Consider the following 12549-nt stretch of genomic DNA (forward strand, 5'->3'; position numbering starts at 1 on the left):
ACTAGTCATCAGTAATGAGAATAACCATCAACGAGTCCATCATGTCCTTTGTGTTTGCAGGTGTGTGAAAGGGGCGGGCCTCTGGAGCTGGTGGAGCTCCTGCTCAGCCGAGGCGCGCACGAGCAGCATCTGCGCAGGGCTCTGGCCGTGAGCGTGAAGCGCGGCGACGGACCCACGGTCATTCAGCTCCTGGGCCGTCTGGGTCTGGACCTCAACAACAGCGCCCTCTGCTTGGGGGGCTTCAGGCTGGGGCGCCTGGACGCTGCGTGGCTCAGCCCCCTGCTGGCCGAAAGAGGAAGAGCGCACAGTCTACGTTACAACAGCAGTGAGGAAGAGTTGATGCTTTTCTCTCTGTTATGTTATTGTACATTTACTATCTTTTGATTTTAGACAACACAAGTAATTTAAAGGTGAAGTTGATCAGTTAACGATTGATGATGGAATTAATATTTAGTTGCAGCCCAGTCTTAATTTCCATGTACCATGTTCTTGCTCTTTAAGGTAAAGGTATGAGTTTGGCCAGGTACATTCAGTCTCTCCAGAAGTCCAAGAGCGTCAGCGGTCCTCCCAGGTCGATGGCCGACCCCTGTCTGACCTCTGGCTACATTTCCGACGAGAGCGACGACTCCAGCTTCAGCTTCGTCTCCATGGACGACAGCTTGTTTTTCAACGACGACATGGAGAGCGACGGTAAAGTTTCAGAATCATCACGTATCAGTGTGTTCGTAGATCTCACCTGGTTCAGTTCTTCACAGCACAATCAGGGGATAAACTCAGCCGAAGAGCGACTGTTTGAGTCTATAGATTAATGCGATCCACTGTGGAATTCCAACATGAAGTGGAACTGACACTCTATTAGATTTACACACTAGAATCACAGCAGTTTTTATTCAGACAACAATGTAATTCTATTACAGGCTGAATCTGCTGAACTTGGAGACTGTAGTTCTTTTGTAACGTCCCCACACTGTCCCGTTGTCTTCTCAGAACCTCTGATGAAGATCATATACTCTCACATTATGTATTTTTCAAACAGTCACATTGATTGGTTACACATGTTTTGACTTGGGATTAGTCTCAGTTTATTCTTACTGAGTGGAGTGATGTTACATTAGTGACCTAATTTGTTCGTTTCGCATGTGACCTTTTTTTAATGATCAATAACAAAAGAAGATTCTAAGTTGATCATAAAGAAGATCTTCCTGCCTGGTGTCTGACATGACACATATGTGACCGTGTGCTTTTCACAAACAAAAACCAAATATTTTTGGTTTAAATAAGAACTATTTATTTTATTTATTTTTAGATTTTGTGACTTTCCAAATTGGGAGAAAATCTTGAGAACCAGCGATAGTCGTTTCCAAAAGATAGCCAATACCTTTTGAAAATGAGATGATACAGCTGAACGATATGCAAAACAATCATATTGCCATTATTTTAACAGATATCGTGATTGTGATATGAGTCACATTATAGTGGAAATGGTCATTTTTTGCATTTCACTTTCACTGGAAAAAAATAGAAAAGTATAAATGCCTCATTTATATTATGTCGTGGCACCTTCTCCTGATGAATTGTTCAGCCCTGTTACATAGATGGTAAATAGTAACCGCTTGTCCTCCTGTGTGCTCCTCCTGTTGCAGGGAGTGATTCACTGCCAGGGGTTCTTTCTCAAAAACCGCATAATAATTCGACAGAGGAGCTGAGGGGGGGGTCCTTTAAGAGAAAGCAGGGACGTCGCAGACATGCCAGTGCCGAGGTAAAAACTCATCTTCATTATTATCTAGTATTTTAAGCTTATGTAATAATATTTTTTGTGTGTTTTAAAATAAAAATGACACATATTGTAGTTCTTAACTTGAATATAGAATGATGAATCCCACTCACATGTGAGTCTGTTCCCTCACTGTTGGTTTCCAGAGCGGTCAGACCGAGAGTGAACACAGTGAGTCTGTACACAGGAGATATGGGAGGACTGGCTCCACCCACAAAGGTAACTGGGTTAGATTTAATTCAGTTTGACTGTATTCTCGTTTTTCTTTCAAACACAGCTGCGTGAAACAAAAACGATTCTGTTCTTAAGGAGTGCGCAGTTTGTTTAGTAATGGAAAATGTTCAGACACCGTTAATCTGCATCTGGACCTTGATCTGCTTCAGATACACGGAGCGATAGACAAGGATACATGTGCCAGAGAAACTCTCGCACTCTGGGCCTTTTTATAGACTGTGTCAACTGTTTATGACTTGATATTTATAAAGATGACCTAATCTATTTCCAGGAAGACGAGGGTAAAAAAAATACTGGATGAAGTGCGATGAAGAGGCACTTAAAATTATGCAATGTTGCCTGTGTACTGTACCTGTGTATCCGTCTGTAATGTCATGTTTCTGCCCTTAACTTCCATTTGTTAAATGTGAAATTCTGTAAAAATAAATAAGCAAAGTAAAAACAAAAGCCCACTCACAAGATAAAGAAGTCTTTGAAAGATGATTTACACAGAAAACAAACCAATTTTTCCACGGGCCATGGTTTAATTTCACAGCTATTTTATTTTATTAAATTCTGTCAACAGTTTGACAACAATATATCTACCAGCTGACTAATAGATAAAAGTAAGAGATATTTCTTTTTAAGTTTGATGAGCAAAAAGTTCCTTTGTTTTTGTTTGTTTTAAAAATCTTTACCGGAGCAGCAGTGTTCTGTTATTGTGCATCTTTCAACATCTTGTAGAGTCAAAGCTCTTGACTTATGACCGTCTAATGATTTGCCTCCTCTGGCGTCACCTCCTCAGTGTTCGGCTCTAGTGAAAGCTCCGCCCCTCTGCCCAAAGAGCGGGAGAGGATCCGCCTGCTGGACCTGTCGGGGAACGAGTTGGACTCTCTGTCCTGTCTGATGGACGACAGCTTGGTGCAGCAGCAGCTGGGGTATCTCCTCCGCCTCGACCTGTGCAACAACAGTCTGCTGGAGTTTCCTTCAGCTCTTTGCCAGGTGATGGATCCGATCGGTGCTGAATCACCGAGATATCAAATGATAAAAGGAAATGCACGTGTGCGCTGAAGCTCTTTGTTTTGTTTTGGTTTCGCCACAGAGTCTGTACAGTCTGACTCGACTGGACCTGCAGGGCAACCAGCTGCGGTCGCTGCCGGTGGAGCTGCTGTCTCTGCCCTCGCTCAGCACGCTGAACGTCTCTCGTAACTGCGTGGGTCCCCTGCTGACCTTCGACCCTGCCGTCACCTGCCCCTCGCTGCGGCAGCTCAACTTGTCTTTCAACGAAATCACTGCGTTTCCTCAGGAGCTGGGCCGCGCCATGGATCAGCTGGAGGAGCTGTTTATGGAAGGGTAGGCTGCTGGGAAAACTGAGGTGTTGTTCAGCAACAAAGCTGCTGGTTTGATTAATCAGATGATTCTTTGAGCGTCACTATATATGACACTTCCTGTCTTTATATGTAAGACAGGAAGTGAATGCACTCATTAATTGCGCTGTCATTGTTTTGATGTGTTTGTTGCTATAAAAAAAAAAAAAAAACCCAACAAACCCGCATAATGAGATTCTCTCCGGACTTTTGCATTAAAGAAAAAGGAAATGCGGAAAATTATGAAATTCGATTTCGACAGTCGATTGCACAACAGAAAGTCGGGCATGTCTGCAGTGATTTCTGGGAATTTCCTGAATTGGGTCAACACATAAATGGCCTATACCATGACTTTTATTGTGTATAATGGGTTTGAAACTGAGGCTAATGACCTGAATAATGTTATCAGTATAAAACTGTAATTACATTACTGGCTACTGTAAGTCCTGATCATTAGACATTATTTCATTTTCTCCCTGGGCCTGATGTGTTAGATAGCTCTAACACAAAATACTGCTGTGTTGTGCATGTGACCAGAGCGATTACTAGAAAGCACAGAGAGAACACACACCTCCACCGATGCTGCACAATTGTTATTTTAATATAGAAAATGTTTGATTTGACTAATTAATCATGGGATACATGAGCAGATCTTTCGCTTTCAAGTGAACGCAGTAGTTTTGAGAAAATGGCAACATGTTTAAAATGCCTCATTTCACAGTGAAGAAATGTTCTAGATAGACACTCGACCGTACGTCTCGTTCCTGCCAGACGACCCCACGGTCTCTGCGCCGATCTCGGCTCGTCTATCTGACATATCCATGTCATCCCGGCCAATCAGTCTCTCCATCATGATGGTATCACTTGAAGGTTTAGTGTCATGCACGGTCTACCTTTCCAACAAATTTAATTACACTCACTTCCTGTGAGGTCGTCTGAGGGATTGGTGTGGAATCAGGTTTTTCAGCAAAGACACAACCGTGTTATTTCATGACAGAATCACACATCCACACGTCTAAAGGCAGAACGGTCTTTTTTTTTTCCCATTCCAGTAACAGTATAACTGAGCTGTGCACGCCTCTGTGTCTGCCGGAGATCAAGCTGCTCGACGTGAGCAAGAACGGCGTGGAGAACATTTCTCCAGACTTTCTGACCAGCTGCCCCAAACTGGAAACCTTCAGCGCCTCCATGAACAAAATCTGTGAGTTTGCCTGTTATATGCTCTGGTATTATTTAATTCTTTTTTTTTTTTTCAAGTTTAATTTGACAATTTTTAAATCCCTGTTGAAGAAAAGATCCATATGACCTTGAGTTTCCTGTCCTCTCCAGGTTCCCTGTCTCATCTGCCGTCCAAGATCACAACACTGAAACTAGCAAACAACAGCTTCACCTATGTCTCTGAGGCCATACTTGATCTTACAAAGTAAGTCAGATTCTCAGCTACTTCTTCTTGTTTCCATGTATTTGTTTAGTATATATCATTTCCTACAGTACGTGTAAAATGCTTTTGTCTCTCTAGCTTGAGGTCGGTGGACATGAGAACCAACAACATCGCTGTTCTTCCTGGCCCGGGATTCTGGGCGTCCAGCAACCTCAGAGAGCTGATGTTCAGTAAGAACTGCATCGCGTCTCTGGACCTGAGCGGACCAGTCTACAAGTGGACAAGACTAGAGAAACTCCACCTGAGTGGCAACAAGCTCAGTGAGGTATAGGACAATTAGAGCACTTGATAGGAAATAAGACGGTAGGGCAAACGATTGCAAATAAGTAGCTTTGATGGTTGTGTCGTTTTTGTTTCCAGATTCCTCCGCAGATCGGCCTGTTGGAAGGCCTGACCTCCCTGGACATGAGCCACAACGCTAACCTGCGCTCCTTCCCTGATGAGATGGGGAAACTAGGCCGACTGTGGGACCTGCCGCTGGATGGTCTGAAGCTCCAGCTGGATCTCAAGCTCATTGGCAGCAAGACCAAAGACATAGTCAGGTCAGGCGCTTGAACCTGAGGTGTTTTTTTGTTTTTTTTTTTAGATCCCCACTCATTGATCAGCTTCATTTGTAGAAGAAGAAATAAAATGAAGTCTCATAATAGCGACGCATTTGCCTTTCCTCCTCCCTCGGTCCCAGGTTCCTGCAGCAGCGGCTGAAGAAAGCAGTGCCATACTACCGCATGAAGCTCATCGTGGTGGGGAATGCCGGCAGCGGGAAGACCACCCTGATTCAGCAGCTGATGAAGCTGAAGCGCTCCCAGTTGAACTCGAAGACGGCCGCCGTCGGTATCGACGTCAGGGACTGGACCATCAGGGAGCGGGACAAGAAGAAAATGGTGCTGAACGTCTGGGACTTCTCAGGTTGGCCAGCGTGTGAAATCTGAATAGATTAATTTACGGAGCTGTTAGATATACACGCATCTTAGTGAGCTTTAAAAACATGTAGTCAGACATGGTAGAGAGGCTCAATCTTGACAGGTATTTTATTCAGCTGCTGTGATTTAGTTTCACCCCCCCCTGCTTCCCCCCCCAGGTGGAGAGGAGTTCAGCGGCTCTCACCCTCACTTCCTGACTTCCAGAGCTCTCTACCTGGTGGTTTACAACCTCAGCAAAGGAGCCAGTCAGGTGGACGCCCTTAAACCCTGGCTCTTCAACATCAAAGTAAGTTTTAAACCAAAGATTCATCCAGTCATGATGATAAACAGGTTCCTGTGATGAAACTGACTTGAGCTGAGACTCGTGTAGGTCGAGATTAAAAGAGGCCCTTAGAGCCCAGATTTAAATATTGATCCTGTGGAGCAAAGTAAAACTTGAGTTCACCTACAGCATGTTTTAAATTCTAATGGTAGAAGCTAAATTTTAATGTTTTTTATTGTGTTTTAAAATGCAAATAACCAATGGCTGTAATGGAAGAAGAGCATTTTAACACTGGACAAAGTCTAAAAGAGTATGGAAGACTTGTTTTCAGTCTTGGTGTGTGTTTTATATGATTGAATACTTAAAAGACCAGTACGTAGGATTTAGTGGCATCTAGTGGTGAGGTTGCAGATTGCAACCAACCCGATACCCTTCCCCTGACCCCTCCCATTCCAGACGTGTAAGAGGACCTGGTGGCTTTCAGGTACCGTCAAAATACAAAAGGCCCTCAATAGAGCCAGTGTTTGTGTTTGTCCGTTCTGGGCTACTGTAGGAACATGGCGGTGCAACATGGCGGTGCTACATGTAATAGGACCCTCTCCGTATGTTGATATGAAGGGCTCATTCTAAGCTAATGAAAACACAAATGATTCTTAGCGTCAGGTGATTATACACTCATGAAAACATAAGTATGAATATTATATCCTGTTTCTGCTAATAGATCCACCTAAATCCTACACACTGGACCTGTTCTGTGTATCTACTGTACAGCAGTAAAGCCTTGTTAACTGTTATATAGATCAACTGTACTTCATATTGAGCACCGAAGAAGAGTCTAATAGTCTCAAATTTAATTTTAGTAATTAAGTAAAACTGAGTTGATGTTAATCTTGTACATTGATTAATTTAATTTATTATAATAAATAATAATAAAAGAATGTGTATATTATTAATAATAATAATAATAATAAAAATAATGTATTCTTTTTTTGTTAATTTAATTGATCTGAGTCAACATGATAATAAGTGTTCTGTGTCATTTGAAGGAAAATTCTCAACAATCTTGAAACAGTTTCACATTTAAAAAAAATTTATTGAATAACTTTTTATAGGTAAAACTATTTTGAAAATCCCTCATTGAAATAAATTAATATAATGAATTCATTTTTGTTTGAAAATAAAAAAAAAAAAAATTCATATGCGTGCATGTTTTTGCTTCTTTCCTTCAGGCGGTGGCTCCGCTCTCCCCGGTCATCCTGGTGGGGACACACACAGATGTGAGCGACGAGCTGCAGCTTCAGGCCTGCCTGACCAAGATCAAAGAGGAGCTGCTGAACCACCAGGGTTTCCCCGCCATCACCGACTATCACATGGTCTCCGTCTGCGAGGACTCGGACGCCATGGCCAGACTCCGCAAGGCCATCGCCAGAGAGGTCGCCAGCTTCAGGGTAAAAGGCCACCACCAGCAGGTTAAACGTTTCCTCTCCTTCTCCTTACTTCACCTCTTGACTCGCCGCCTCTCCTCCTCACAGATCCAGGGCCAGCCTGTGATGGGCCAGCTGGTTCCGGACAGCTACGTGGAGCTGGAGCGCCGGGTTGTCGTGGAGAGGGCCAGGGTTCCCTCGGAGTTCCCCGTCATCAGGCACCGGGAGCTGCTGCAGCTCATCCAGGAGAGTCAGCTGCAGCTGGAGGAAGCTGAGCTGCCGCACGCCGTCCACTTCCTCAGTGAAGCCGGTGAGTCTGGGTCGCACGGAAAAACCTGCTTCGTTCTACGTCACACAGGCCTTGACCTTCTCGAAAGAAGAAGTTCTCCTCCAGTACTTTGCAACATCTTTTGCTCAGAGTACATTTCTCTGTCACAAGAAGGAATACTGTGATTATGCATACAGATATTTAACCATTCTGTAGCAGACTGACAGGTTTCAGGTGTATTTTATACTTTAAATATAACTATTGCCTCTTTGAATCAACATTAAATTCACTCAGTGGGAACTATGTCTGTTCAAACCTTGTGTTTTTGTCTCTGCAGGGGTTCTGCTGCACTTTGACGACCCTGCACTTCAGCTCCAAGAGCTCTACTTTATCGACCCACAGTGGCTGTGCAACATCATCTCCCAGGTAGCCTCATCTGTGCACACAGACACACACATACACACACATACACACACACACACACACACAGACACACACACACACACACACAGACACACACACACACAGACACACACACACACACACACAAACACATAGAGACAAAAACACACACTTTGTGCCTTTGCTTAGGTTAACTGAGCTTCAGATCTTCCTTTGGGCCTGAGGCTGATGCTGAAAATAAGACAGCATCTTACAGTTTTATCTGTTCATCATGTTTATTTTACTCCACTACTTTCTGCTTTGTGAAATATCACATTTTTCTAGTCTAGTTTTTATTATATTTACACCATTCATCAAAACATTTGTGCAATTCAAGGGCATATCCAACTGAGCACGCTCAGGAGAAGATGTGTGTTATATACAAGCAGACAGCAGAGGTAGATCCCCGACTGAAAGCAGTGCAGAAATCATTAACTCTAATGTTACTCTATTGAACAGCTAATCCTGAGGACCTCCAAAATGGCCACTTCAGGGCCCATTTTCAACATAAAAGCCCAGTATTAACATTTGAATGCAGGTACATGAAGTGCACAGATGTACAATGTGTTTGTGTCTCTGTGCAGAAACTGAAATTAAAGAGCTGTGGCCTGTGGGAACATCCCAAAGGAGTTGTTCAGCGCTCGGTTGTGGAAAAGTTCCTTTTTGAGACCAAATGTTTCCCGAAGAGCCACCTGACGCAGTTCTTCAAACTGCTGGAGAAGTTCCAGATCGCGCTGCCGTTCGGAGAGGAGCAGCTGCTCGTTCCCAGCAAGTAGGTTCAGATTCCCAGCCGCGGAGGAGCTCTGTGTTTGGACCAGATTTTAAGTAGGAACCCAGTGAATAAGGAAGTTCAAATGTCTCTAACCGCTCATTCCTTCCTTTCCAAGTTTGTCCAAACACAGGCCGGTGATCGAGCTGCCTCACAGTGAGAACTCGGAGGTCATAGTGCGTCTTTATGAGATGCCGTACTTCCCCATGGATTATTGGTCTCGGCAGATCAGCCGCCTCCTGGAGGTTTCGTCGTACTTGCTCTGTGGAAGAGGTAACGTGCAGGAGACACACTCACTGTTTCATCAGCGCTGTTCTGCTCACAGACTCAAATAAAGTCTTTCTCTCACACTGTTTGCTGTCCAGAGAAAGTTGTGCGACCCAACCGGATCTACTGGAGGAGAGGCATTTACCTGAGCTGGTCCCCTGAAGCGTACTGTCTGGTGGAGGCGGCGTCGGTGGAGGAGAACCCCTCCAGCTTCGTCAGGATAACTGTCCCGTCTTCCCGCAGAGGTGCCGCAGCTTTTCAAAAAGCTCAAGCCTTGCCGTACAACAATCAAATAAAAACCACACGAACGTGGAAGAAACTGTTTCCACTGCCTCTCTTCCCCTCTCAGGCCGGGTGTTGATGGGTCAGGTTGTGGATCACGTGGACTCCCTGCTGGAGGAGTGGTTTCCTGGCCTGCTGAACACCGACATGCACGGCAGCGGCGAGGCTCTGCTGAAGAAGTGGGCTCTGTACAGCTTCGAGGACGGCCAGGAGTGGAGCAAGATCCTGCTGGAGGACCTCTTCACCTATTTCGACAACGGTACATAAAATCACACGATAAGATCCAACACCTGTGTTGCTGCTATGAATTCGAGAGGTTTTCCTTTTTAAAATCCATGACATTAGTTGAAAATGTGTGTGTCTGGTTTTAATCATTCGACATGGATGGCTTTTCATTATCTGAAATCTTTTGTGTTAATGATTTTTTATTATTGATCATAGATTTTCTGCTGGTGAACCCAGAGGACCCTCGGTGCACACTGCCCATCTCTCAGATCGCTCCTGACTTGGTGCTGAGTGATCAGCCTGCAGGAACGATACTGGACAGCGAGGAGCTGGATGTCGACATGTCTAAGGAAAACAGACTGGGTCATTATTTATTTTACTTTTAATTACTGAAATTTTTTTTTTTTCATTTTCATTTTTTTTTTGTTGTTGGTCATATTCATAAATATATTCTATATCTGGTTGCAGGGGACGGCGGCTTTGGAACCGTTTATCGAGGTGTCTACAAAAACGAAGAAGTAGCCGTGAAGATATTCAATAAACACGCATCTGAGCTTTACATCTACAGACTCCTCAGACAGGTACTGAAACTAAAAGTTCCCTTCAGTCGCTGGCTCCCGGACAGCACATTGACAACACAGTGCCTTTTTTTTTCTCTCTCTCTCTCTCTCTCTCCAGGAGTTGGCGGTGTTGGGTCGCCTCCGTCACCCCAGCCTGGTCGGCCTGCTGGCGGCCGGCTCAACTCCTCAGGTCCTGGTGATGGAGCTGGCTCTGCGCGGCTCGTTGGACTCCCTGTTTGAACACGAGAACGGCAGCCTCAACTGGAAGCTCCAGCACAGGATCGCCCTGCAGGTGGCTGACGGACTCAGGTGGAAAATTTGTCTCATTTGGCCTGTTCAGTTTTACATTATTTATAAATTATAAGAAAAAGTTGAATTTTACTGTCATTTCGCATAAAATGAGTGTTCTGAAAAATATGGATGCTATGGTCGTGATCGTTGTTCGGTCTGTGTGATCAGGTACCTTCACTCGGCCATGATCATCTATCGGGATCTGAAGCCACACAACGTGCTTCTGTTCAACCTGAAGACCAACTCCGAGATCATCGCCAAGATCACAGACTACGGCATCGCTCAGTACTGCTGCAGCATGGGAGTGAGAAGCTCAGAGGGCACTCCAGGTCAGACGTCTCCTCAGGCCTCATAGATCCTTGTTACATAAGATCAACCTCCTTATTACACATCTGACCTGGAGCTGTTCATGTTTACAATGTGATGAATCAGTAAAGTAAAGTAAAGTAAAGGTACAGAAGGTTTCAGTCTAGTATATGTAAAGCTGTTTATAACTGATTTCTGTGTGTCACGCAGGTTTCCGAGCACCAGAGGTCGCCCGGGGTAACGTGATCTACAACCAGCAGGCTGATGTGTTCTCATTCGGCCTCCTGCTCTACGACCTCCTGACCTGCGGTGAGCGCATCTCTGACGGCATGAAGTTCCCCAGTGAGTTTGATGAAGTCGCAGTGCAGGGGAAGCTGCCAGGTAACTTTACTGAGCTGAAATCACCTCTGTTGTACAAGTGTTTAATGTAGCAGCTGGGATTTTTTTTTTATAAGATCAAACTTTTAATTTGTTCATATTAAAAACAGGTTTCTGGTTTCATGTGAAATATGGTGAAGCATTTCCAGACAACTGATGCTGGATTGATCCACTCTGACGCTGCATGGCCTCTAGATGGCGTCATTACGGACTGATCATAATTAGAGAAGAAGCATATGAATTAAATAAAATGGTTAGCAGCTCATAATTGAAAGTTTAGGCTTGTTTACTTCTGTGTTTACCTGCATTATTCATGTAAAAAAAAACTTTCCCCTTTAGCATTTTGACTGTTTATTGCTGTTGTCTGTATTAATGTGACTGTTGTGATGACAGGTTCTCATCTTGTGTTTTGAATAGTGGTTTTTGGGCCTTCACGCCTTAACTGTGATGTTACGGCGGCCATTTTTATATTATACAGCTTGACAGAAATGTAAAGCCTCAATTGCAAAATCCAAAAAACTTGATACTGAATTTGTGAGAATGAGTTTAATCATTTTGGTTATATATATATATATATATGATATATGATATATGATGACTATTATGATTTTCTGGTATTATCTAAAACGTTATTTCAACTATATTCATGCTCGGGTGTGCTACAGATTAGAGCTTTTGTTTTACTGCCATTTTGCATAGACGTGTGAGTGTTCACCTCACTGTCATTCACACAGATCCAGTAGAACACTACGGCTGCTCGCCTTGGCCCGGCTTCCAGACGCTGATGAAGGACTGTCTGAGGGAAAGTCCGCAGGACCGACCGACGTCTGCTCAGGTTAGAAGCTGAAGACTGTGTGACTGTGTTCAGAGGAGTGCTGGTTCTTTCTTTCTCATTGAGAACGAGGGAAAGGTTTGAGGAAGCTGGAGCAGTCTAGAGACGAGCTGCAGTGAGTAGGCAGACAGGAAGGCAACAGATTAGAGTGTGTTTCACGATGTCAGAGCCAATCGAGCTCGTTTCACACACAATTTAAAAAAAAAAAAAAAAAAAAGGTTTCTGTCATGCGTGCAGGTGTTTGATCGGCTGAATTCGGGGGAGATGCTGTGTCTGATGAAGGAGCTGGTGGTTCCCCGGGCGTTCAACGCCGAGTGCCTCACAATGAGCTCTGCCAGCAGTGACAGTCCGTTCAGCAGCCACAGAGCCTGGCTGGGAGGGGGCAGCAGCACCAGCAGCCACAGGGTGGGCTCCATCACAGCCGTGGACCTGGACACCAACGCAGTCATGACACAGGTATGAGCAGCAGCGTTAAAATCTGTATTTCACCTCTCTCATCTTGCTCGTGACAAACTTTGAGCAGCATCAC

At 44.4% G+C, this 12549-nt stretch overlaps 1 protein-coding gene across 1 annotated transcript in view; it reads left to right on the top strand.

Moving 5' to 3' along the window:
- The window catches only part of lrrk2 (leucine rich repeat kinase 2), a 35241-nt gene that overhangs the window by 17255 nt on the left and 5437 nt on the right, over window positions 1-12549 (top strand). Inside the window, exons 19-44 of the mRNA XM_022746285.1 lie at window positions 61-325; window positions 502-690; window positions 1644-1759; window positions 1921-1993; window positions 2793-2989; window positions 3090-3340; window positions 4407-4555; window positions 4684-4777; window positions 4874-5060; window positions 5156-5337; window positions 5478-5701; window positions 5874-6001; window positions 7207-7425; window positions 7510-7711; window positions 8007-8095; window positions 8695-8882; window positions 8998-9152; window positions 9245-9391; window positions 9496-9687; window positions 9870-10016; window positions 10122-10234; window positions 10332-10522; window positions 10673-10833; window positions 11021-11191; window positions 11923-12023; window positions 12258-12476. Of these exons, the coding sequence (XP_022602006.1) occupies window positions 61-325; window positions 502-690; window positions 1644-1759; window positions 1921-1993; window positions 2793-2989; window positions 3090-3340; window positions 4407-4555; window positions 4684-4777; window positions 4874-5060; window positions 5156-5337; window positions 5478-5701; window positions 5874-6001; window positions 7207-7425; window positions 7510-7711; window positions 8007-8095; window positions 8695-8882; window positions 8998-9152; window positions 9245-9391; window positions 9496-9687; window positions 9870-10016; window positions 10122-10234; window positions 10332-10522; window positions 10673-10833; window positions 11021-11191; window positions 11923-12023; window positions 12258-12476 (4350 nt within the window). The remainder of the gene's footprint in view (window positions 1-60; window positions 326-501; window positions 691-1643; window positions 1760-1920; window positions 1994-2792; window positions 2990-3089; window positions 3341-4406; window positions 4556-4683; window positions 4778-4873; window positions 5061-5155; window positions 5338-5477; window positions 5702-5873; window positions 6002-7206; window positions 7426-7509; window positions 7712-8006; window positions 8096-8694; window positions 8883-8997; window positions 9153-9244; window positions 9392-9495; window positions 9688-9869; window positions 10017-10121; window positions 10235-10331; window positions 10523-10672; window positions 10834-11020; window positions 11192-11922; window positions 12024-12257; window positions 12477-12549) is intronic.

The sequence above is a fragment of the Seriola dumerili genome, unplaced genomic scaffold (genome assembly GCF_002260705.1).
Source record: "Seriola dumerili isolate Sdu_G_001 unplaced genomic scaffold, Sdu_1.0 BDQW01000097.1, whole genome shotgun sequence".
Classification (NCBI taxonomy): Eukaryota; Metazoa; Chordata; class Actinopteri; order Carangiformes; family Carangidae; genus Seriola; species Seriola dumerili.